The sequence below is a fragment of the Mesoplodon densirostris genome, chromosome 10 (genome assembly GCF_025265405.1).
Source record: "Mesoplodon densirostris isolate mMesDen1 chromosome 10, mMesDen1 primary haplotype, whole genome shotgun sequence".
NCBI lineage: Eukaryota > Metazoa > Chordata > Mammalia > Artiodactyla > Ziphiidae > Mesoplodon > Mesoplodon densirostris.
In genome coordinates, this window is record NC_082670.1 from 64,398,028 (window position 1) to 64,425,393 (window position 27,366).

General features: G+C 47.3%; 1 protein-coding gene across 1 annotated transcript in view; it reads right to left on the reverse strand.

The window, feature by feature from the left end:
• Positions 1–27,366, reverse strand: part of TRAK1 (trafficking kinesin protein 1) — a 120,793-nt gene that overhangs the window by 47,795 nt on the left and 45,632 nt on the right. Inside the window, exon 4 of the mRNA XM_060111473.1 lies at positions 10,361–10,437. Coding sequence (XP_059967456.1) covers positions 10,361–10,437 — 77 coding nt within the window. The remainder of the gene's footprint in view (positions 1–10,360; positions 10,438–27,366) is intronic.

Below are 27,366 nucleotides of genomic sequence, written 5' to 3' on the forward strand. Positions count from 1 at the left end.
GGTAGCGCAGTGGTTGAGAGTCCGCCTGCCGAGGCAGCGGACGCGGGTTCGTGCCCCGGTCCGGGGGGATCCCACATGCCGTGGAGCGGCTGGGCCTGTGAGCTGTGGCCACTGGGCCTGCGCGTCCGGAGCCTGTGCTCTGCAGCGGGAGAGGCCACAGCGGTGAGAGGCCCGCGTACAGCCAAAAAAAAAAAAAAAAAAAGTTTAATTGCTCCAGGTGAACCGTTCTACCCTAAAATTTGAGAGTCTGGGTTCTGATTCAACATCCCTGAGGCCCAGTTCCCTCGTCTGTGAGATGAGGTAGGGTGGACGGGCAGACTTGCTGAGGGACCCTTGGAAGAATCTTCTAGCTCTATGATGCATTGAGTTGTAAGATATTTCAAAAAGCATCTTTTATTTCTAACTTCTTATATATCCACCAAATTATACCATGCAATAGTAGCACACCTTCCTTTGCTCATCCCGGGAGTTTCGGTGAATTACAAGCAGAGCACCGGAGGTCAGAGCATTAGTTTGGGGGGACTGGCTCCAACAGCGACTTGGCTCTCTGGAGCTCTTGCGTGAATGATGGTCTCTCTCCCCTAGGTCTTCCATGGTCCTGAAACCTGTAACTGCTGTCCCAGAAGCCAGCTGGGTGTCATGTCAAGTGAGCCATAAACTCCTCCAACTCCTTCCCAATCTGTGCCTCCCCCTCATGCCCTCCCAGGGAACAAAGGGGACCAGTGAGTCTGCCCAACGAACCGAGACGCCCCTCTCTGTGCATTCATCTGTGCCGGCTACTGTGTCTACCAAGGAGGGTCCTTATCTCAGTGGCCCTTTACTACTTTTCAGACACAACGGTTGTGCGCATTTGGTCCTGGGAGGAAATGACTCACAGGGATTGTGTGAGGGAACCCACTTCTATAGGGGCCGCCTCAAAATTAGCAACCAGTGCAGGTGGTTTCAGCCGGCTAACTCTCTGTGAAAACTGTAGCACCACTGTCCATTTCCCTTTGGAAGTGTGGTCTCCATAAATCTCACTCCAGTCTGTTAAATCTTTCTACTAGAGCAAGCCCTCAGACTGAATACCCAGCAGGTGCTTCATGCTCGTTGGCTCACTGCCTACTGTTCTGTGTTGCTTGCCGTCATGCAATCGAGCTGCTAAGTTTCAGCACACACAGACATTTCGTATGCAGATTTCAGTGCAAACAACTCAAGCCAAAATCATAATGATGAAGACAGGCTGGGCAAGGCACTGATGAGCACGTGAAGAATGCTGAAGGCTTCCCACGGCACACAGGGGCCAGAACCCAAGAGGAATGGGACGCAGGCAGGGGAAGGAAACAAATGCTGAAGGGCTCAACAGTGAAGCCCCTCGCCCCTCCCCACTATACCCCAATACACGTCAAACCTCGGACTTGAGGGCCTCCTTGCCCTCCGGAGGGGGCAACTCTCACTTTGTCTACACCCAAAATCTAATCTGTATAGTAACATAAAGAAAATGCTCTGCTGGAAAAAAAAAAAAAAAAAAAAAAACGGAAGTTAGAGTAAAAATATTCAGAGATGAAATGAAATTCTTAAACAAAAAAGTCATCAGAAGGTCTCTGGTTTTTCTAAGGCAAAAAGCCAGTTGGGTTTCTCTTTAAGAATTTCAGTAATGAAAAGAGTCTCATTTCTTACAACCAGCCAACATGTGATAAATATTTACTTCGAAAACCAGGAAAACAGCTAGGAAATGACCACTGGATCAAACTCCAGTGAGAAAATGAGACCATAAATAAATCTCAATTTGGAAATCAGCTGTTAGAAGAACTGGTTCTTTTATTCCCCAGGAGATGGCGGTCAAGTGGGGCTCATTCTGGCTCTCCTAGCTCCCTCTCCGCAGCTATGTTTCGCTGAAAACTTAACGCACTGTAGGATATATGTATATGTACGGCTGATTCATTTTGCTGGGCAGTAGAAGTTAACACAACCTTCTAAAGCAACTATACTCCAATAAAAATTTTTTTAAAAAAGACTGTGACCTGGGCTTCCCTGGTGGCGCAGTGGTTGAGAGTCCGCCTGCCGATGCAGGGGACACGGGTTCGTGCCCCGATCCTGGAAGATCCCACATGCCGCGGAGCGGCTGGGCCCGCGAGCCATGGCCACGGAGCCTGTGTGTCCGAAGCCTGTGCTCCGCAACGGGAGAGGCCACAGCAGTGAGAGGCCCGCGTACAGCAAAAAAAAAAAAAAAAAAAAAAAAAGACTGTGACTTGTGTCTCAGCCCCTTTTAGCAACGACCATGAACACTCGAGCTGCCTGGCACGGTCCCAGAGATGGAGAGCTGCCTGCCTCCCATGTTGAGCAGCTGACTCATCTCATTCACCCATTTGGGGATAAAAAAGCATGACTATGGTGTTCCTGGAATAACCCTCTCCATAACTGGGGAGGAGACAGCTTTGCCCAAAGGTAAATTCCGAACAGCAGCAAAAGCCAGGGCAAGCTGCAGAATCCTCTTCCCCTTTAACCCGAAGGCAAACTCTTCACATTGGCCAAGGGCTGTGCTCCGGCATCCCGTGCAAATCCTGCCAGCACCCCGTCTGCATGTGGCAGGCATGCAAAACCAAAGCAAATGATCAGAGGAAACGGAACCAAAGCCAAGAAAAGCACAGCATGGTGCAACCTTCATGGTGACTGGGGCAATTAGACTTTAACCAGGAAACCCGCCTAGTTCCACAGAAAGGCAGCAACTCAGATGTGATTCTTATCAGGAAAAGGAGAGGCACAGCGTTGTATATAAAACACGCAGATGCACACAGACCATGGCCATGGTGAGCTGCTAAAAATAAAACAAAGAAGCACAGCAAAGAGCCATCTGAAGAAACTGCCCCACAAATATTCTTTTGAGCAACTCAGTTTTTTTTAAAGACGACAGCATACTTTTTTATACAGTGACACTCATTTAATAAATGAGCTGTGAAGTGCTGATGACCAGGATCTGCATACAGGGCTGGAGTCCCAGGCTGCTCTGAAGTGGTCCTCAAACATCCAAGCAGAGACGGGTCTGGCCCTGCAGAGTCCTCACCCAGCCCTGCCAGCTCACACCCGGCAGGAGCCAGGAACCACGGGCCATGGATACGCACTGAAGCAGCATCCCATTAAAAAAAAAAGTTATCCAGTTCATGTTTTTAAAGTAAAAATGTCTCACTGACAATCAACTAACCGTACTCCCCAAAACTAAATAAACAGGGCAGTAAACAACTACAGGGCCACGTGCATAGTGGTTAACGGCCCAGACTGGAAAGGAGCTGAGCCACCGGGTGTCGTCCGTCCTCTCAAATGTAGATCCCCTCACAGTAGGATGGGGGAAATAGTGGCACCTACTTCTGAGAACTATCACAGAATTAATGAGATGATGCACAGACGACACCCAGCTCTCAAAGTTTACCCTTAATAATAAGCGTGACCACAAAGGCAGACACTTACCAAAGGCCCATCATTTCCAAGATTAAAAGGGAGAAAGAAATCAGGACCCAAAAGGGTCCTGGCCTTGGAAAAACGTCTAACCAATCCAGTTGGATGAACAAAGCCAACAGAATGACAGGGTGGCTCCCGAGCTCAGGGCTGGCCGGGGCACGGACTACCTGGGGCCGGGGGAGTGTGACAGCTTCAGAGATCCCCAATGAGCCCTGCAGTATGACACTCAAGGCAAGAAAAGACAGAGGGGCCAAATGGTGCAAAAGGTCACAGGTGGGAGAGCAGGCAGCAGGTCCCGGTGATGAGTACTAAGAGGATTCAGGAATGTGATCAAGTGTGTAGCCTTGAATGCCACGCCAAGGAGTTCTGAGTGTCGGGGGTAGCCGAGGTCATTAAAGAGGGCTTGGGAGGGTGGCAGCTGCAGGGAAGATGACAGCAGAGAGAAAACTCAAATCTCACTGCCAGGGCTCCAGGAGCTGGAGTGGTGGCCTCGGAAAAAAAATAATAAAGGTACAGACGTAGGACCTCCCTCAGAAGACTTGAGGACTAACTGGGTATGGGGTGAGGAGTGGATTTAGAAACAGGACACTGTTGGGGAAAATTGACACAGCAGGAAGGGGGAACATGGTAAAAACTATTTTCAAAAGTTGGTGGTGCCAACCAAGCTAGCCTACGAGGTAGCTAATGCCAGCCGCCAAGACGGCTGCAACTGGAGAGCCACCAGAAGGCCAGTGCCCTAAAATGCCTCACCAATGGCCCTGTCACACGGCCAAAAAATCTAAACTCACTTATTCGGGGCTGAGCAGTTTGTAACTTCCCTGACATGCAGGTGGTCAAGCAGGTCTCGGCTCCTGCCCTGTCTCAGCTACACTGGGTCTACCCGTTGGTGGCCTTCAGGAGAATGGGAGGGGAGTGTGTAGCAGGGCAGGTGAACCCTCAGGAACTTGAGGTAGGGGAGTATTGGAAGGGTCCAGCCCTCAGAGCGGGTAGGAGAACACTGGATGTGCAGAAGGGAAAAGCACAGAGAAAGAGAGAGACATAAAAATGGGGTGAAAAGGGCTTCCCTGGTAGCGCAGTGGTTGAGAGTCCGCCTGCCGAGGCAGCGGACGCGGGTTCGTGCCCCGGTCCGGGGGGATCCCACATGCCGTGGAGCGGCTGGGCCTGTGAGCTGTGGCCACTGGGCCTGCGCGTCCGGAGCCTGTGCTCTGCAGCGGGAGAGGCCACAGCGGTGAGAGGCCCGCGTACAGCCAAAAAAAAAAAAAAAAAAAGTTTAATTGCTCCAGGTGAACCGTTCTACCCTAAAATTTGAGAGTCTGGGTTCTGATTCAACATCCCTGAGGCCCAGTTCCCTCGTCTGTGAGATGAGGTAGGGTGGACGGGCAGACTTGCTGAGGGACCCTTGGAAGAATCTTCTAGCTCTATGATGCATTGAGTTGTAAGATATTTCAAAAAGCATCTTTTATTTCTAACTTCTTATATATCCACCAAATTATACCATGCAATAGTAGCACACCTTCCTTTGCTCATCCCGGGAGTTTCGGTGAATTACAAGCAGAGCACCGGAGGTCAGAGCATTAGTTTGGGGGGACTGGCTCCAACAGCGACTTGGCTCTCTGGAGCTCTTGCGTGAATGATGGTCTCTCTCCCCTAGGTCTTCCATGGTCCTGAAACCTGTAACTGCTGTCCCAGAAGCCAGCTGGGTGTCATGTCAAGTGAGCCATAAACTCCTCCAACTCCTTCCCAATCTGTGCCTCCCCCTCATGCCCTCCCAGGGAACAAAGGGGACCAGTGAGTCTGCCCAACGAACCGAGACGCCCCTCTCTGTGCATTCATCTGTGCCGGCTACTGTGTCTACCAAGGAGGGTCCTTATCTCAGTGGCCCTTTACTACTTTTCAGACACAACGGTTGTGCGCATTTGGTCCTGGGAGGAAATGACTCACAGGGATTGTGTGAGGGAACCCACTTCTATAGGGGCCGCCTCAAAATTAGCAACCAGTGCAGGTGGTTTCAGCCGGCTAACTCTCTGTGAAAACTGTAGCACCACTGTCCATTTCCCTTTGGAAGTGTGGTCTCCATAAATCTCACTCCAGTCTGTTAAATCTTTCTACTAGAGCAAGCCCTCAGACTGAATACCCAGCAGGTGCTTCATGCTCGTTGGCTCACTGCCTACTGTTCTGTGTTGCTTGCCGTCATGCAATCGAGCTGCTAAGTTTCAGCACACACAGACATTTCGTATGCAGATTTCAGTGCAAACAACTCAAGCCAAAATCATAATGATGAAGACAGGCTGGGCAAGGCACTGATGAGCACGTGAAGAATGCTGAAGGCTTCCCACGGCACACAGGGGCCAGAACCCAAGAGGAATGGGACGCAGGCAGGGGAAGGAAACAAATGCTGAAGGGCTCAACAGTGAAGCCCCTCGCCCCTCCCCACTATACCCCAATACACGTCAAACCTCGGACTTGAGGGCCTCCTTGCCCTCCGGAGGGGGCAACTCTCACTTTGTCTACACCCAAAATCTAATCTGTATAGTAACATAAAGAAAATGCTCTGCTGGAAAAAAAAAAAAAAAAAAAAAAACGGAAGTTAGAGTAAAAATATTCAGAGATGAAATGAAATTCTTAAACAAAAAAGTCATCAGAAGGTCTCTGGTTTTTCTAAGGCAAAAAGCCAGTTGGGTTTCTCTTTAAGAATTTCAGTAATGAAAAGAGTCTCATTTCTTACAACCAGCCAACATGTGATAAATATTTACTTCGAAAACCAGGAAAACAGCTAGGAAATGACCACTGGATCAAACTCCAGTGAGAAAATGAGACCATAAATAAATCTCAATTTGGAAATCAGCTGTTAGAAGAACTGGTTCTTTTATTCCCCAGGAGATGGCGGTCAAGTGGGGCTCATTCTGGCTCTCCTAGCTCCCTCTCCGCAGCTATGTTTCGCTGAAAACTTAACGCACTGTAGGATATATGTATATGTACGGCTGATTCATTTTGCTGGGCAGTAGAAGTTAACACAACCTTCTAAAGCAACTATACTCCAATAAAAATTTTTTTAAAAAAGACTGTGACCTGGGCTTCCCTGGTGGCGCAGTGGTTGAGAGTCCGCCTGCCGATGCAGGGGACACGGGTTCGTGCCCCGATCCTGGAAGATCCCACATGCCGCGGAGCGGCTGGGCCCGCGAGCCATGGCCACGGAGCCTGTGTGTCCGAAGCCTGTGCTCCGCAACGGGAGAGGCCACAGCAGTGAGAGGCCCGCGTACAGCAAAAAAAAAAAAAAAAAAAAAAAAAGACTGTGACTTGTGTCTCAGCCCCTTTTAGCAACGACCATGAACACTCGAGCTGCCTGGCACGGTCCCAGAGATGGAGAGCTGCCTGCCTCCCATGTTGAGCAGCTGACTCATCTCATTCACCCATTTGGGGATAAAAAAGCATGACTATGGTGTTCCTGGAATAACCCTCTCCATAACTGGGGAGGAGACAGCTTTGCCCAAAGGTAAATTCCGAACAGCAGCAAAAGCCAGGGCAAGCTGCAGAATCCTCTTCCCCTTTAACCCGAAGGCAAACTCTTCACATTGGCCAAGGGCTGTGCTCCGGCATCCCGTGCAAATCCTGCCAGCACCCCGTCTGCATGTGGCAGGCATGCAAAACCAAAGCAAATGATCAGAGGAAACGGAACCAAAGCCAAGAAAAGCACAGCATGGTGCAACCTTCATGGTGACTGGGGCAATTAGACTTTAACCAGGAAACCCGCCTAGTTCCACAGAAAGGCAGCAACTCAGATGTGATTCTTATCAGGAAAAGGAGAGGCACAGCGTTGTATATAAAACACGCAGATGCACACAGACCATGGCCATGGTGAGCTGCTAAAAATAAAACAAAGAAGCACAGCAAAGAGCCATCTGAAGAAACTGCCCCACAAATATTCTTTTGAGCAACTCAGTTTTTTTTAAAGACGACAGCATACTTTTTTATACAGTGACACTCATTTAATAAATGAGCTGTGAAGTGCTGATGACCAGGATCTGCATACAGGGCTGGAGTCCCAGGCTGCTCTGAAGTGGTCCTCAAACATCCAAGCAGAGACGGGTCTGGCCCTGCAGAGTCCTCACCCAGCCCTGCCAGCTCACACCCGGCAGGAGCCAGGAACCACGGGCCATGGATACGCACTGAAGCAGCATCCCATTAAAAAAAAAAGTTATCCAGTTCATGTTTTTAAAGTAAAAATGTCTCACTGACAATCAACTAACCGTACTCCCCAAAACTAAATAAACAGGGCAGTAAACAACTACAGGGCCACGTGCATAGTGGTTAACGGCCCAGACTGGAAAGGAGCTGAGCCACCGGGTGTCGTCCGTCCTCTCAAATGTAGATCCCCTCACAGTAGGATGGGGGAAATAGTGGCACCTACTTCTGAGAACTATCACAGAATTAATGAGATGATGCACAGACGACACCCAGCTCTCAAAGTTTACCCTTAATAATAAGCGTGACCACAAAGGCAGACACTTACCAAAGGCCCATCATTTCCAAGATTAAAAGGGAGAAAGAAATCAGGACCCAAAAGGGTCCTGGCCTTGGAAAAACGTCTAACCAATCCAGTTGGATGAACAAAGCCAACAGAATGACAGGGTGGCTCCCGAGCTCAGGGCTGGCCGGGGCACGGACTACCTGGGGCCGGGGGAGTGTGACAGCTTCAGAGATCCCCAATGAGCCCTGCAGTATGACACTCAAGGCAAGAAAAGACAGAGGGGCCAAATGGTGCAAAAGGTCACAGGTGGGAGAGCAGGCAGCAGGTCCCGGTGATGAGTACTAAGAGGATTCAGGAATGTGATCAAGTGTGTAGCCTTGAATGCCACGCCAAGGAGTTCTGAGTGTCGGGGGTAGCCGAGGTCATTAAAGAGGGCTTGGGAGGGTGGCAGCTGCAGGGAAGATGACAGCAGAGAGAAAACTCAAATCTCACTGCCAGGGCTCCAGGAGCTGGAGTGGTGGCCTCGGAAAAAAAATAATAAAGGTACAGACGTAGGACCTCCCTCAGAAGACTTGAGGACTAACTGGGTATGGGGTGAGGAGTGGATTTAGAAACAGGACACTGTTGGGGAAAATTGACACAGCAGGAAGGGGGAACATGGTAAAAACTATTTTCAAAAGTTGGTGGTGCCAACCAAGCTAGCCTACGAGGTAGCTAATGCCAGCCGCCAAGACGGCTGCAACTGGAGAGCCACCAGAAGGCCAGTGCCCTAAAATGCCTCACCAATGGCCCTGTCACACGGCCAAAAAATCTAAACTCACTTATTCGGGGCTGAGCAGTTTGTAACTTCCCTGACATGCAGGTGGTCAAGCAGGTCTCGGCTCCTGCCCTGTCTCAGCTACACTGGGTCTACCCGTTGGTGGCCTTCAGGAGAATGGGAGGGGAGTGTGTAGCAGGGCAGGTGAACCCTCAGGAACTTGAGGTAGGGGAGTATTGGAAGGGTCCAGCCCTCAGAGCGGGTAGGAGAACACTGGATGTGCAGAAGGGAAAAGCACAGAGAAAGAGAGAGACATAAAAATGGGGTGAAAAGGGCTTCCCTGGTAGCGCAGTGGTTGAGAGTCCGCCTGCCGAGGCAGCGGACGCGGGTTCGTGCCCCGGTCCGGGGGGATCCCACATGCCGTGGAGCGGCTGGGCCTGTGAGCTGTGGCCACTGGGCCTGCGCGTCCGGAGCCTGTGCTCCGCAACGGGAGAGACCACAGCGGTGAGAGGCCCGCGTACAGCCAAAAAAAAAAAAAAAAAAAAGTTTAATTGCTCCAGGTGAACCGTTCTACCCTAAAATTTGAGAGTCTGGGTTCTGATTCAACATCCCTGAGGCCCAGTTCCCTCGTCTGTGAGATGAGGTAGGGTGGACGGGCAGACTTGCTGAGGGACCCTTGGAAGAATCTTCTAGCTCTATGATGCATTGACCCCAAATCATTCTAGATTCTAGCGCAGAAACCAGGGTCTAAAAGTTAGCACCTCTGGGACTTCCCTGGCGGTCCAGTGGTTAGACTTTGCCTTCCAATGCAGGGGATGCGGGTTCGATCCCTGGTCAGGGAGCTAAGATCCCACACGCCTCAGGTCCAAAAAACCAAAACATAAAACAGAAGCAGTATTGTAACAAATTCTATAAAGACTTTAAAAATGGTCCACATCAAAAAAAAAAATCTTTAAAAAAAAGGTTAGCACCTCTGCATTTGAGGTCTGATTTTGTGGGGAGAGTGGGAGGTAGTGCTTTAAGATGGGCACTTATTCAATAAATACTGAGAACCTACCATGTTCTGGCCTGTTGAAGGCATGGGGATACACACATTACACTCATCTGCTTCCAGAGGCCACCATAGCACCTTAATTCTCAACTGTCAACAGAATGCTGAGAAGAAATTGAGAAAAGCATAGTCTCTAAACTAACTGCGGCTCATCTAATCCCAAGCACGTTTCCTAAATTTTCCTTACCATGCTTGCTTTGGTTATTTCCATGCTGACGCTGCATAATAATATTCCCTTAACCTGATGTAAATAAAAACATAACAGAATGGAACTAAAACATTACAAAGATATGGATAATGAGGTACTTTTCTGACATTTTTTGTATACACTTAACATATATCACTAGTATATATTTTAAGGGTTTATAAATCTTAAACAGGGTATTCTATAGCAAGTATTTAAATGCCACCTTATTCTGTGTCATTAATACATTCCTTTTAAAATCCAAAATACCTTGTGCAAAGCTACAGTGACAGAAACCAACATAGCTCTCAGTTCAAAAGATAAATAAAATAAAGCCACTGAATTATACCCTGAGAGGGCTCAGTTGCTGAGATTCTTCACTGAGAAAGATAGTAATGTATGCTTTAATTGATATAAATTATAATCAGTTATAAATGACTCTTTGCCTTGTCCCGAATCACTTACCTCCTCAAGAAGCCGAGTTACAGAATCTATGTCATTATATGTCTTAGTCATCTGGCCAACTCTTTCAGCACATAAAACTGCAAGAAATAAAAATGACAATGAAACTACTGATGCTACAAGCCTGCCAAACAAACAACCCACCTAAAAAAGTGACTCTAAAGTCATACTGGGCACAAAGGGTGATTGGTTTTGCTGGGTTCAGCCCCAGTCGGTTTCGTTCCCCGGTTCCAGAGGAAAGATTCAAGCTGTGGGGTGAGGGGGCAGGGGTCTACTATTCACTGCAAAGCCTTGACGCTGCGTGTGTGTGTGTGTGTGTGTCTGTGTATGTGCGTGCGTGCACATACGCACGTGCACACTCGGGGGTGGCGCTGAGGGCAGGGCGCTGGAGTGGAAAGGGGTCTGGTTTCATATACGGTCAGCAAACCAAAGTGGGTCAGCAGCACAGCGACTGAGGTATGAAGCGTTAGAAAGATCCAGAGGATCTCGAACCCACTCACTGTGCAGACCCAACTACGTGGATAGACTGGGTCCTTCCCAAAGCAGCTCTTGGTCTAACTATTAAACAGCCTTAGCTGATAATTTCATAATGGCACACAGCCCCCTCTTCCCCAAATGGCCTAAATTCTAAGGCTATGCAACCGGTTTCCAAACCATGAAAACCAGGGTGACAGATTTTTTTTTTTTTTAATCCACACTCCCACCCCATACCCTCACATACGGTATTTCATGACATAGGCCATTTGCTTAAGAGGCCTTAAGAGGCTGTCTGCAGGCCACTTTAGGACTGTGTTCTTCCACTGGAGAAAAAGGGTGTGCACTGAAAGGAGGCTTTAGTCTCCGGAAAAATCTCAGGGTTGTTTTATTTTAAATCAATGGCAAGGAATCGATTTGTAGCCCAAACCATGAAGGTAGCATGGGTTTTATTCTAAGGAGGAAGGAGTGAAAGCAAATGGATTTAGGGCCAAAGTGTAAAATTTTTTGAAACCAGCCACTTAGGGGCTAAATAATAACTTGTTAGTAACTCCTCATAACTAAGACTCTAGAAAATCATTCTTTTAAGCATAGAGGGCTTAGCTTTCGCAACAACCCACTTGCAGTCACAGCCCATGCAAGGCCTTTGGGAACTGAAGTGTATTGCTAAACCAAACTCAGTAGCGTTACTAATGGCTAACTGCAACTGGAAAGCAATAGGTCTCTAAATATTTTATAAGTCCAAGTAGAGATCATCCTAGTGGGTGAGCGCAGAGAAATCTGATCTGTTGGAATGATTTTCTAGCTTAAGGAGGAGACCTGAAATCTGGTTCCAAATCTGAAACCCTCCCAACACAAGGCCCTCAGAGCTGGGGGCTGGGGGGATGAGGAGAGGTTCCTTTGCTGGCCTCTCCTCCACCCAGTGCTTTATGGCAGGAACCCTCCAGCCATTGGAGGGAGCATTGCCTCAGGTATTTTCCTTCTCTTCCCACAAGAAAAAGCAAGGGAGATGTACAGGGTTGGCTTGAACCAGAATTTAATCTGATGGAGATGGAGTCCAGCTCAAATTGCTCTAAATAGATCATCAGCTCGAGGTCACAAGAAATCCTTAAGTGGAGATTCCTGTGCCTCGGACAGGAGTTGGTTTTCATGCTGCACAGCTGTGATGCTCTGGAACGGTACAGACAAGACCCAGGAGCCCTCTAGCCAGCTCCCTCTAGGAGAGCATGGTGTCCCCTGTCATCTACCGGCAGGTACAAAGGCCTCTGTGTTGAAGCTTGTGCTGCGACTCTAGGGCCAGCTAATGTTCCCCTTGCTCTCCTCAAAGGACCAAGTCCTCTGCTTTCCTGGAAAAAAAGACAACCAGCCTACATTTTAAACTAATCTTGGTTCTATGTCACTCTAACATAAGAGAACAAGATTTGGAGCAGCTTTTTGCTCTGGGATTGTATTAAACGGAAATTACACTTATATTTTTTAAGCTATTTTTTTTTTTTTTTTTTTTTTTTGCGGTATGCGGGCCTCTCACCGCTGTGGCCTCCCCCGTCGCGGGGCACAGGCTCCGGACGCGCAGGCCCAGCGGCCACGGCTCACGGGCCCAGCCGCTCCGCGGCACATGGGATCCTCCCAGACCGGGGCACGAACCCGCATCCCCTGCATTGGCAGGCGGACTCTCAACCACTGCGCCACCAGGGAGGCCCTAAGCTATTTTTTTAAAATTGAGATCACAATAGTTAATCATGTGTAGATAATCAGATGCAGATGTCAGAAATAACACAGAGATCCCATACACCCTTTAAGTTTCACCCACAGTAACATTTTGTAACATTATATTCACAACCAGGGTACTGACATTGCTACAATCCAGGAATCTTACTCAATTTCCCCATTTTACTTGAAAGTGCACGTGAGTGCGCGTCAGTGTGCGTGTGCGTGTGCATGTGTCTGTGTGTGAATATTAAGCCCTAATGATGTTATCGCCTGTGTAGTTCCTCGTATCCCCCAGCACAAGGACCCCTTGTGTTGCCCTTTTATAAAGCTAATTGTAGAAATATTTAACATGCTTTAACAATTGAACCCAATAAAACGTACACCTGGGCCAGGGTTTTTTCCAGCATTAACCAGTCAGGCACATAGTGTCACCACGTACACAGTGACCGGAGGCTTGGGGTGCAGAAGATGCAGGGAGAACCTCTGGGAGGTTCTGAGGTCTTTGACAGAACCCACCTACAGAAGTCAGAGGCAGAAATGAAAAACTCCTATGGAAGCATGTGCACTATTATTCCAGTTATGTTTTCAAAATACATATAATCTCACCGGTGGGGGGGGTGTACAGATTTATAATACACACAAGAAAACAGCAAAGCCATTAAAAACACTGATATTTGGATAGAATTACCAATTTTAATATTCTTTTTTGTGCTTAAAAAATTTTTTTTGTAGTGACCGTGCACTGATGGGGAAAACATTACTTAAAATATTTTTTAAAAACCATGTGGTTGACTACAATAGAGGGTCCTCCCTGAGGTAACTTTTAAGAGAAATTAGTAGCAGCAGCAGCCTACTTTTACCAAGCACACTGACTACAGCCTGGCCTTGTTCTTAGCCCTCTAGATGGATTATATCATTTATTCCTCAGAGCAATAAATACTACAGGGTAGGCACTCACATTAACCTCATTTTACAAATGAGAAACTGAGGCCCAGAGAGGTTAACTAACTCATCCAATGTCACACAGCTAGCAAATGGCAAATTTCAAAATAAGAGGAGACTCCTAGCAGGGGCAGCAGCTAACATTTATGGAGGCCCTGCTATGTCCGGGGATTTAACGTGCTTCTTTTGTTTACTCCTCAGAACAATCTTGCAGGGTAGGCGCTGTTATGATGACTACTCCATGGATGAGGAAACTGAAGCTCAGAGAAGTTAAGGACCCGACCAAGGTCACAGCAAATGAGGTCACATATGGCGGGAACTGAACGGAGGCAAGTCTGGCTCCTGAACTAAACTAAGGAGCCACAAAGAATGCAAGGGCAAGGCTGAGGTCAGCACAAATCAACAAAGTTTAAGAAGCACAAAGAAAGCAAAAAGCATCTGTGGTGTAGGTCAGATCCCTGACTCTGGGGCCCTGAGGCTGAGGTTTTCACAGGAGACTCTACCAAGGTCATGAGGCCCTGGGCAGACTCCTGTAATTGTGTATCTTGGGTTTCTATTCCGAGAAATGAGGAATAACAAATGACTCTTTAAACAGTAAGACAAGCACAAGCTGCACTTTTCAAGCACCATTTTTCTAGATACTCAATCTAAAATAAACCATCACAAATTTCTCTCTCCAGGAGAACAGTATTTCAAATAGAAGTTCCACTTCTGACCAAGGGAACTCTACCAAATAAATCCACTTCCCCCAAAAGGTGTCCAAAACAAACGAAAATGTTATGCTCAGTAGAAGCTAGACATAAAAGACCATCTATTATATGACTCCATTCATATTAACTATCCAGCATAGGCAACTTATAGAGACAGAAAGCAGATCAGTGGTTCCCTGAGATTAGGAGTAGGAATGGGGATTAACTGTAAACAGGCATGAAGGATCTTACGGGAGGGAGATGTGTATGTTCCAAAACTGAATTATGGTGATGGTTTCCAACTCAGTAAATTTACTAAAAAACACTAAATTGTTCACTTAAAATGGGATAATTTTACAGTATGTAAATTATACCTCAATATTTTAAGTTACCACCAAATAACATGCAAACAAGCATCCCTGAACTACCTATGCCATATTCCAGCCACGTCCCTGTAACATGACAAGGTAAACACATTCTTCCACGATCTCATGATGGAGCCTTCCTCCGGCCACAAGAATGTTCTCAGACAGCAGAACTGTTTAGGAATAGCAAATCATCCATTCGAAAAATCAGCACTGATGAATGGCACATAAATGTACTAATCTATCTCACACAGACTAGACTCTTTTTATTTTATTTATTTATTATGTATTTTTTATTGGAGTATAACTGCTTTACAATGTTGGGTTAGTTTCTGCTGTACAATGAAGTGAATCAGCTATATGTATACATATATCCTCTCTCTCGTGGACCTCCCTCCCACCCTCTCCCATCCCACCCATCTAAGTCATCATAGAGCACCGAGCTGAGCTTCCTGTGCTTTATAGCAGGTTCCCACTAGCTAGCTATTTTACAGAGAGATAGTTATCATAAATATTTGCTCAGATGGCAGAAGAATTTTATGATATGTCCATAAGAAAACCGAGAGCCAGCTCTCTCCCGTTTTACTCTTCCACCCTTCTCCCAAGTTACAGCCACTTCTTGGAGATTCAGCCATGCCCTTCCTTTGCCTGTCGCCCTTCAATATCTATCTTCAAAATAATTTAGACTTGGCCCCGAAGCCCAAGTGTATTAACTACTAAGACCCATAAGACACACATGATTTGGCTTAAAAAACAAATAAAACCTAACTATTTTCATGCAGCCCTTGAAGTGTGTACAGGAATAGGGTGAGGCCCACAGTACCTGGTAATAAAAAACAACGCTCATTTGTCAGTAATTAGAACAAAACGAAAAAAGGCAGAACAAATGCTCTGTATTCTTGTTTAAATGGCTTCACGTCAAAAATGGCCAGAAGCATAACGAACCTAATTCTTACAAATGTCCCATGTCCCTTCCCACCTGTATAAGTCACATGATGGCAGCTGAGTCTTATTCATTTGGGGGACCCGACACATGGTTGATGCTCAAAAAAACAGAAGGTTTTGTTTTACTCCCAGGCCAGTCTTTGCAAAGAAAGGCTCATTTCTAAGCAACCAGAGGACCCAGGGAGGGGTGAAAACATAAAAGCCTGGTGTATATCTCATCACCTCCAGATGAGCACGTGTCTTGGAAAGGGGAAGTATCCCCTCCCCGCCAGGCTTCCTGCATAAAAAAGAAGCCATCTGGAAAGAGGCAATCAAATTCAAGTTCAGTGTGACACAAAGACATGATGAGGCACAAAGCTGCTAAGAAAGAAGCTGCATTAACAGAAAGGCATCAACTAATAAGCAGCTGTGGTCTTAAGCCAGAAGCAAACGGGCAGGCTGCTGGCTACTACGACTGCTCTGAGATGAAAGGTGCTGGTTTATCATGGCAGCTTCAGGGACAGTCTGTGGGACGGCGTGGTGGCAGAGGCCGGCCTAGAGCCCAGTGCATTGCGAAGAGTGGTCTGTTTGGCCACGACCAGCATCCGCATGGTGCTGGGGCTGTGCCCTGGGAGGCGGGAGTGAGGTGTCTTGCCAAGAGCAGAGACCTGACCGTATAGCTCTAGCTACATCTACCTGCTCATCAGCATCCCCATCAGCTGAAATTTTAGTGTGACGATTGTACAGGCTCACTTCCCCTTGCCAGGGTAGTCTGAGAGCAGGGCACCAAAGCAAGTTACTGAAGTGGCCGGGAAGAAGAAAGGAAATAACTATTAAGTATTTACAACATGCTAACTGCTACCATGGGCATTTTACAAATATTATTTCACTTAAAACCCAGAACAACCCGATGACACAAATATGACCCCCATGAAACACTATGAGACAGAGAGAGGGGCTAAGTGACTCGTCCAAAGCCAGACAGGACATAACCATGTACTTGAACCTGGTCTGTTGGGTGCTATAACCATCCACCCTTCCCTAGCCTTGAACACTCAGAGTTGACCTATGGTGGCCATTCGTCACCAGAGTGTTTAATGAAGGCCTCCTTGGTGATAACCAAGTGGCTCACTTATGGACTTCTCACTGTGTGCCCAGCACTCTGCTAAGTGCTAAATGTCTAAGTGCTGGATGTAGACCCCTCCTTCAGGGTCTATACTCATCCTAGGAAGAAAGTACTACTATTACCCACATTTTAGACATGAAACTGCACAAGGTCACAGAGCTATAATGAGAGGGTCTGATTCTATTTGACCCCCAAGTTGGGGCTCTTAACCACAGCTGAGTAAACACATGAATCCTACCCTCGAGGACTTCGAGGCCCAGTTGAGAAGGTCAGACACATGTATAAATGAGTATGGAACAAGCAGGAAGTCCTAGGTGACAAAATGCTCTTGGGGAGTTCAGACACAAGACGACTGGGGACTGGGCAGAGCAGTAGGGGGACCCCAAAATGCACAGACTGTGGGTCAGCTTTGCCCATGGCCAGCCCTGGGGTGATGCTGGTACCCCCACCCCAGAAAGAGAACCGCCCTGGACAAGGGACATCACCAGAGGCCTGTATGGAGTAGCCATGGATACTAACAAACAAACCCCAGGCTGAAACCAAGGTGATGAAAACCATGGGCAGAGAGACCTTTGTAACAGTGCTGAGGTCAGTGCTGATAAGCTAGGCTGCTCCTTTCTCTAACGTGACCCTACAGGACAGAGTCCTACAAAGCAGTGCTGCTGGCCACGCTGAATCAATACAGACTGCAGGGCCCAGGCCTGATGGCTCTTTTCCTGGGGTGGACATTCCCACCCCACAAGACATCACAACCACCAGCAGGACGTGGCACCATTCCCCACATGGCCCAGCCTTCCCCCTGCAGCCCGAGATGTCACTCTCAAACTGGAGGAATGAGCTCCATTTGCGCTGCTTCTTGTGCTTCATCTTGGAACCATCTGGAGAACTTGGACATGTGACGTTGGCCATCGTTTTCATCTCAGCTTTTGCAGATGATAATTACTGGTTAGTGCTCAGCACCTGAAAACTGCCCTTTGTGCAAAAGACGGACAGCAGCCGCCTCTGAGGAGGGGACGTGCGCTGTCCCGCAGTCTCAGGGCTCAGTAAACCTCAGACCTTGCCACATGCTCTTTTCAAATCCTGCCACCCAAGGGCAATCCTGAATGACACCTGCCAGGAACTGAGTGACCAAGCTTGCAACTGGGTAACAGCCTCAGAAGCGTCCAGGTGAAAAAACATTACATAGTCGGGCTTCTTTAGGCCTCTCCTTGAGAAAGCTGAGGGAAACTGCCATGCAACAAACCACAAGGAAGTGATGACAAAACTCCACTCTTCACCAGTGTTTTCCTGGTGTAGGTGCCACCCCTCGGGCACAGAGGGGGTGTGACCACCATGTCACTCAGCAGCACTGTGATCCCCGCCCCCTCCAGCTAATCCTGAGCAGACGGGATGGGGGAAAACAAGAAAAGCCTGTCTTCAAGAACACCACTCAGTAAGAAATCACTTGAGATCGACTCAGTTTCTGCACAACGCAAGCCTCCAGTGACCAGAAGACACAGAGCCCAGGTATTTTCTCTCCTGAAGACAGAAAGAGCAATGCTGCCTCTGACAGCTGTGTGAGCCAAGCAAGCTGCTTCTCTGGGTGCCTTGTGGGTTATGAGGATGACATGAGGAATGGGAGGCAAGGGCCCGAGGCTCTACTAGCTGAGAGCCTGGGAGTGGCGGAGGGCAGACCCCAAGGCAGGGGGAGGGCCCTGCTCTGTGCTTGTGGCCCTGGGACTCTGGACAACATATCTGAGTCTCAGTCTCTTTGAGTGCAAAATGGGAGTAATGCTTATTTCAAAGGCTGTTTTGAAGATTAAATGGCTGACACTGGGAAGTGCCTATCACCCCCACAAGGTGACCTGGGAGGGAACAACAAATGTCTCCTGTACCCATGGCTACCAATATGAGTGTTACCCCAAACTGATTTTGTCCTTCAGTTTTCAATCAGAAGTATCTCTTTTAGAACCACTGGTGGTGTAGAAAACCACCTAAATCACCTCAGAATCCAGGGAACATGGTTACATCCATGTCTTGCACATATTCTCACTATTCACAGGGTCAGAAGGAAACAGGGTCCCGCCCAGTGAACACCTTGCTCTGGGATACAGGTCAGGCTTCCAGCAAAACTAGACACAGAAACCAAGCCTTCCAAACCAAACCTCCGTCTTCCTCATCCACGCCACAGACTTCCTTCAGGCCGGGAACAAGTCTAGTGAATTTCAATTTACAAAGAAAACTAAGCATGTTGACAATGAAGTCTAGTTGGCCTTTCATATCCATGGGTTCTACATATGCAGAGTCAACTAACTCCAGATTGAAAATATTCAGAAAAGAGAAAATTCCAGAAAATTCCAAAAAGCAAAACTTGAATTTGCCGCACTGGCAACTATTTACTTAGCGTTTACATTGTATTAGGTATCATGTGTAATCTAGAGATGATTTAATGTATACAGGAGGACGTGTGTAGGTTATATGCAGATACTATGCCATTTTATATAAGGGACTTGAGTATCCATGGGTTTTGGTATCCAAGGGGGTCCTGGAAACAATCCCCGGCTGATACCAAGGGTCAACTGTATCTTTCTTTTGCAGTTACTGTCCTGAAAACATTATTTTCACCTTCAGGACAGCTAAAAAAAAATTTATTACAAAAAGGAGGGAAACTGGATGGGAACAAAGAAGAGACAAGGAAGAGAAATGTAACAGTCTATCTTAAGACGGCAAATACAGAGACTGTTCTCCCCTGCCCACCGACCCCTACCATCGAGTGTGATCACAAAGTAGAGACCCTGTCATCTGTGAGATGTGGACCAGCACAGGACAAGGGGCACTGGAATCACCCAGAAGGTGTGTTAAAACCCAGATTGCTGGGTCCCACCCCAGTGTGTCTGACTCAGCAGGTCTAGGGCGGGGCCCGAGAATGTGCCTTTCTAACCCATTCCCGGGTGATGCTGCTGCTGCTGTGTAGGGCCCCTACCTTGAGAACTGCTAGCACAGTATCTAAGAGCAGTCTATGTAGGGCCCTAGAGCCAGTCTATGTAGGATGAAATCACCTATGAGCTGTGTAACTTTGGACGAGTTGCTGAAGGTTCCTCTTATAAGTCTATGAAATGGAAAATTATAACAGTACTTAACCTTCTATGGTTATTTTAAGGATTAAATGCATGAATCCACTTAAAGTACTTGGAATGGTGCCTGGCACAGAGCAAGTACATACTAAACACTGGCTATCATCATCATTATCATCTGGCTATCAGTTAAAAAAAAAAGTTCAAAATATATAGATATATGAAATATGTACATAAAATACATGCAATATGATTTTTCTTCTCTCTTTTTTTTTACTTTTTTTTTTTTTTTTTTTTTTTTGCGGTACGTGGGCCTCTCCGTGCTGTGGCCCCTCCTGTTGCGGAGCACAGGCTCCGGATGCGCAGGCTCAGCGGCCATGGCTCACGGGCCCAGCCACTCCGCGGCATGTGGGATCCTCCCGGACCGGGGCACGAACCCGTGTCCCCTGCATCAGGAGGCGGACTCTCAACCACTGCGCCACCCGGGAAGCCCTGATTTTTCTTCTCTTGACGAGGATATATGATACTGCTCTAGAACCTAGTAAAACCTTTCATTTTAGAATCATATGGTTCAATAAGTGATTTTAAAAATGATCTTACTATGCTTTTAGGCAGCAGCTCATCTCATACTTTAATGTGCATAGGAATCCCCTGAAGGTCTTGTTAAAATGTAGATTCTGACCCAGTAGGTCTGGGGTGGGGCCTGGGGGTCTGCATTTCTAACAAGCTCCCAGGTGATGTGGGTACCCAGGATGCACGCTGAGCGGCCCAGCTTCAAGGGACACAAGCTGTTCCAGTGAAATCTGGGCTGGCCCTAGTTCTTAAGAGCAGATGGAGGCCTTTCTCTTGATCACTTCCAGGAACGCAACAAATGCACAGTCCCAGTCGGTCTTTCACTCCTCTCTCCTTTCACCTCCACCATCTCTTTCATGAAAGGACCAGGCAGGGGGTGCCAGGTTTCAGCACTGCTCTCCCCCTTTCTCCAATTAAACACTTTTAACTCTCCTATAGGTGAAGTGTTAATATTTTCAGGGCAGTAACCTCAAAAGAAAAACACTTTCAGTATAGAGTCAATTATAAACCATTTAAAAATTAAAAAGTTATTCTGAGACATGAAAACAGGCCATCACAGAGCAGAATTTTGAAAAAGTTTTTTGATTGCTTTTACTCAAGACCTAAAGAACTTCCTGCAGTCACTCTTTAAACATTCTGTTTCACAACACCCCCCCCACAAAAAAAATCCCTTTTTCCGGGCTGTGAGTGAAAGCCCCAAAAGCCCAATTAGGAAACTCACACTCAGCATTTGGGCTTATGTTTATTTAAAACACTCCCCCTCTTCTCCAAAAGCAGCACCCCTCTGATACAGCCTGGGGGTGAGTTCCCAGGTAATTTCAATGTCAGCCCTTGTACTTTTCTATTTGAAATATTTCTAAACTTTTTAAAAATCCCTATTTCAAATTGGTGATTAATAATTTTTTAAAATAAACAATTTCCTAAATTAAACAAAAACATATTATTTAATAATGACTCAGTTTCTTGTCCATTAACCCACCAAAAGCCATTCAGTCAGAAGAAAACAATGAAAACTCTTCAAACAGAGTGCTGGAATGCCATAAAGTGTGTGCATGTGGGGGGACTACTGACGTTTGCAAAAAGTATGAATTTCAGGGCTTCCCTGGTGGCGCAGTGGTTGAAAGTCTGCCTGCCGATGCAGGGGACACGGGTTCGTGCCCCGGTCCAGGAAGATCCCACATGCCGCGGAGTGGCTGGGACCGTGAGACATGGCCGCTGAGCCTGCGTGTCCGGAGCCTGTGCTCCGCAACGGGAGAGGCCGCAGCAGTGAGAGGCCCGCGTACCGCAATTAAAAAAAAAAAAAAAAAAAAAAAAAAAAGTATTCAAAGACCTCGGTTAAGCAACAGAAGCTAGACAAAATAATACACACTGTTTGATTTCATTTACATAGATCAAGAACAGGCAAAACAAATCTAAGGTGATACAAGTCAGGACAGTGGTCTCCCAGGAAGGAGGTGTAAACTAGAAAGAAAGGGGGGCAAGGGGACTTCCCAGGATGCTGTAAACGCAGCTTCTCTCCTGGCGGCTTTACATTCACCACGTAAGATGTGTGTACTTGACCTTATACCCCACTACGAAAATAAAAGACTGCTGTGAGATCAGTGAAAACAGCCAGGCCTTCATAGACACTAAGAGGGAAAGGATCAGACTGGCGCAAAGAACAGAATTTACCCTTCTCCAGGAGGTCCAGGGTTTCAGGCTGCTTGTGGATGGGCTTCCTCTCTTCACCCTGGCAGTCATACTCAAAATATTCTTCTCCTCCCACGTCTCTTAGGGACATTGCTGAAGTCACCCCAAAGCCAAAACATCACCCGAAGGAGCAGTCCCTGAAGGAGCTCCTGGCTGCCCCCCTGGAGGAGGCATTGGGGCCGGGGCCCCCAGGGCGCACGCTGGGCCTTGGCTGGGGCCACGGACATGCCCTGGCTCAGCTGAAGTGGAGGGTGTGCACAGGGCCACTGGCCCTTCGGCGCCCAGGCGACCCGGAAGGGGGTGGTTCCCACAGAAGGAGGCGAGGCGGAGGGGGGGAGAAGCACCTATCGGAATGGTAAAGCCCTGCCCAGCCCTGGGGTGGCCCTAACGGGTGCCCTGGAGTCAGAAGGAAGGTGAGCAGGCAGGTGCATGGCCTTGGGCCAGCTCTCTGCATCCAGATTCTTCTTCCGCTTTTGCTCCCCCAGAAGCAATGAGGAATGGTAGCTTCCTGGAAGTTTCGCAGCAACTGCACAGGGCAATACCATCCATGCCTCAAGCAGGAACACCTGTCTAAAGGTGGAGCTCTGGCGGAGGAGGTGCCCTGGCGACCGACTGCCCAGTTCCCTCAGGTGGGAGAGTTCCTGTGGGCGTGCTTCAAAACTTGGGACAAATCTGACTGTGACAACAGCATGACACAGGGCTGAAGAGGGAAGGAAAAGATCATTTTGGTTTCTAGCAAGAGGGAAAGAAAAAACTGCAGTAAGCACTACTTGTATTAAGCTTACTTCATCCCAGTTTTTCTGTGGTAATAATACATTGCATTTGCTCTTTTTTAAACTGCGTTTTGTAAATCCCACTCTCACCCTACATCTGTGTATTCACAGCCAAATTTATAAAGATCTTTTCTAATTGCAGGATAAGGGGAAAAAAATCTACAGCCTAATAGTTTGCAAAGTTGCCTGAAAAAAGAATCAAGTTTTATCGCACATCTCACTACCACTTCCTCTACACTGTTTGATTTTGCCTGTAACAGTGAAATGGCAGGTCCTTCCATCAAACGCACTGAAAGGTGGCCTGAAGCACCGGTGTCTCAGAGAATCATGGCACATTCTACAATTCCTGTGCTTCAGCCACCTCCCCGCTACACTGTGGCAGGTCTCCCTGCTCCTAAAAGCTATACCAGGAGACCTAAACCACCTCTCTACCCAGTCACCTCCCTCAGGTAACCAAGGGGGCCTTTAGCAGAGGCCAGACTGTCAGCAAGAATTCTCTGCACAAGTTCAGGAACTAGGTCTCATCCATCTTTAAATCCTTAGGGCTGCAGATCCTGCTAAGTCAGCTAAAAACGTCTGCTAAACTGAATCGCTACCTCCATAAAAACGAATAGAAGACCACAGACCAGTGCCTATAAACAGAAAACTAGAATAGAATAAAGATTTTAAGAAATTAACATCTCGAGACATACTCATTGCCGGGTTACTTTTCTGGAACCTGAAAATGATTGCTACATTTTAGGATGATAAAAATCTGTTCTTTGTAAAAAAGTAGGGTCAGGGCTTCCCTGGTGGCGTAGTGGTTGAGAGTCCGCCTGCCGATGCAGGGGACACGGGTTCGTGCCCCGGTCCGGGAGGATCCCACATGTCCCGGAGCGGCTGGGCCCGTGAGCCATGGCCGCTGAGACTGTGCGTCTGGAGCCTGTGCTCCGCAACGGCAGAGGCCACAACAGTGACAGGCCCGCGTACCGCAAAAAAAAAAGTAGGGTCAGTAGAAATTCAGTAGCAGGGAGTTCAAAATCACATTTTGAAAATCTTCATAAGCTTTAAATACAATGTGTATAAAGGCAGACACTCAGGGGAAAAAATCGTTCTTTAATCTCAGTAAACATTATCAAATTGGGGCTTGTTAATTCAATGCAAACGACAGTGAGTCTGAAGCTCTGGGAGAGGAGGGAGGGAGAAAGCTCCACTGTGCATAATTCATTCGGCGAGTATCAGATTGACTATAAGATGTGCAGGCTAGTGGGAGGGGCTGTAGTATATATAAATGGGGAAAAAAAGCTGATTTCATATATTTGAAAACACTTTTAAGTGATTTTACTCATAGCCAGTTGGTTATACTCATCTTTTAACTCAATTCTAGGCTACCTTTAGCAAATGATGTTCAAGTCTCTATATATTATATAATTAAAATATATATACATGTAAATTAAAAGATAAATTTAGGACATGGCATTGTGAACACAAGACCATCCTAGCCTCCCCATGTCACCCCATTTCTCTCAGTTCTCTCATTCTTCAGGGTACTCCCCACCTCAAACCCTTCCTCCTTCCCTCCCTCCCTCTGCAGGGGTGTGAGGGAATTCTCCAACCTCATCCACATCTGCATTCACTTCAAGGTTAAAGGCAGAGATGGGACAAAGTGCACCTTCTCTGAGAGAACAGTTTTCCAAAAGTCAAAGCAGAACAGACGCCTAAAGACCAGCAAGAAAGCCCAGGAATCCCTGTGCCAGGTGATGGATGGACCATGGGACACAGACATGGGAGGTGGAGCTGAGGGTGGCCCAGCTCACCCCGGACAGTCAAGCAGCTGTAGTGTGTGCTGTCCCAGAAGGACTAGAACCGTGGCCCAGAGCAGGGGGGCAGGGCATAGGTTCTGACCCATGTCCAGGAACGTTCAAGGCCACAGAAGGCAAGTGTCACTCGCCTCCCTCCAGTCAGAGGGAGCTCTTCCTGTGAGTGTCCTCTCCAGATTTATTCTACACACCCAACAGAAGTCATCTTCTCGAAGCTCCACCCTCTGCTGTCCAAAGAGTGGTCACGAGCCACTAGGGCTATTTACTTTGAAATCTCTATTGATTAAAATTAAATAAAATCCAAACTTCAGTGGCAGTAGCCAAATTTCAGACGCTCCATAGCCACATGGCGCTAGTAGCTACCAAACTGGACAGCACAGAACATCTCCCTCATCACAGAAAGTCCCACTGGACAGGCACGCCCAAAGATACCCCTTGTCTTCAGACATGAGCCTGATGCTCCTCAGCCAGCTTGGCCTGCTTTTCCCCTGCAACCTGTACCCGCTGACCCCCCTCACCCTCTACCAAGAGTCTCCTTCCCCTCTGTATCCCATGCATTCTGCTCCTCTCCATAAGCCTCCCTGTCCTTTTACTTCTCTGCCTATACAGAGCAGGGTGGCCCGTCACTGAGGGTCACTTCCCCAAGGCCCTTACTTGTGCTATTTTAAAAAAAATAAATGAGAAACACAAAGCTCTGAAAACTTGGGCTCTAAGCTCTCTCTGGCCCTCTCATCAGTTCTCTAGTCCTCCGCTTCTACATCTGAGGGATGACATTATCTCTGTTTTACCAAAGTTGCTGATAAAAATGTACAGCTACATCATACATTTACATTTAGTTCTTTTTTTTTTTTTTTTAAATCATCTTAACAGCCATTCAGAAGACTGCTGAGCTGGAAAGGGAAAGTCAGCCTCTACCTCCAATGGTGCATCCCACAATAAACACACATGAAAAATGGGGCCTGTTTACATGTCTGAACACAAGTGCAGGAAAGTTAGAAAAGCATCTCAAAAGCCTAGTATCAGTTTTTCAATTAATGCTTAAAATACCTCTGACAGAACTTCACTCGCAAACCAGCCACCCTGACCCTGGGTGACATTTTAGAGGTCACTGCAGTCAGGGAACAGCACACGTGCCACCTGTGTGTAATGCTGTGGATTTTCATTATGGAATAAGAAGTCCTAAAAACAACCACTGCACAATCTGCCTGAGTGTCCCCATTTATAAAATCAGTATGAACTAGACCACCTCCTGCTGTGACATTCAAACCTATAATGTTGTAAAAGGGGACACGAGGGTCGATGATTACAAAAGAGACTGCAGCAAGAAACAGGTGGTCAAGATACTATACCTTTTTGTTTTCTGGCTGTGCTGCACAGCTTGTGGGATCTTAGTTCCCCGACCAGGGACTGGACCTGCGTCCTCAGCATGAAAGCGTGGAGTCCTAACCACTGGGCCGCCAGGGAATTCCCAAGATACTATATCTTGTTCAAAATACCAATTACCTTTTTTTTTTTTTTTTTTTTGTGGTACGCGGGCCTCTCACTGTTGTGGCCTCTCCTGTTGCGGAGCACAGGCTCCGGACGCGCAGGCTCAGTGGCCATGGCTCACAGGCCCAGCCGCTCCGCGGCATGTGGGATCCTCCTGGACCGGGGCACGAACCCGTGTCCCCTGCATTGGCAGGAGGACTCTCAACCACTGCGCCACCAGGGAAGCCCCCAATTACCTTTTGAAAGGGATTTTTAAAAAGAACTTAATAACTAGTACTATTTCTGAAAAAATAAAATTAAGCACTGGCCTGGCACTGCACTGATCCACAAAGCTTTTACTTTATTTACACGCTTTACCCTCCTTCGCAACGGTTCTGGCCAACATGGTTATCCCCATTTGCCAGATGAGAAAGCTGGGTTGACAGAGGCTCACTGGGGTCCCAGGATGTACCCAACCACTGGTAAAAAGAAACAACAGGCCCCAAATGGAGCCACCTGTGCTAAGCCCCAGGGCAGCCAACCAAGACTTAATACCTGACCTAAATGCAGCTTCAGCCTCTCCCAGGAATGGAGTCTTAACCAGTCGGTCTGGAATTTCCCAGTCGGCAGTAGTGAGGTAATCTGCCTGATAGACCCCATCCATCCCCCAAAGAAAGAGAGATAATCTGCTTTTTCCCTGTCCCTGCTCCCGTCTGTCTATAAAAGCCTTCCATTTTATACAGCTCCTCAGAGATCCTTTCTACTTGCTAGACAGGATGCTGCTCGATTCATGAATCGCTGAAGAAAGCCAATTTGATCTTTATATTTATCCATTGAATTTTGCTTTTTAACAGCACACAGCCACGCAGAATGCAAAACAGGCCCCAAAGGCAGACTCCAGGCCAGCACTCTTTTCTGGCATTCTACCTATTTCTAGAATAACTACAAAAGTGCACTCCATTTCTTTAACTTAGGGACATATACTTGAACCCAAGCCTTTCTGAAAATTAAAAAAGCCTCACACTCTTTATAAGCATACTTTTTTAAAGTGACCAGTGTAGCCAAGAAACAACATAGGATTTCGTGACCAGACATAAAGAATTATCTTCCAGACCCCTGTGCCCAGGGATGGTCTCTATTCACACTGGCATAGTTTCCCAAACACACCTGATGTGAAGAGTCACCGAAAGCGTGCACTAAAGATTCAGATTTCTCAGGGCCTCTTCTGGTCTGGAGTTAGTCTGGGAATGTGTTTTTGTAATAAGCGAATGATTGCCATTATTTGCCAGGTTTTAGATGTCCTGCAATTAGAGGTGGGACACAGCCAACGTAGGTAACCAGGACCCTGTTTGACGCTAGAGTTGTTGTTGTTGTTTTTCTAATTTTTATTGGAGTATTGTTGATTTACAGTGTTGTGTTAGTTTC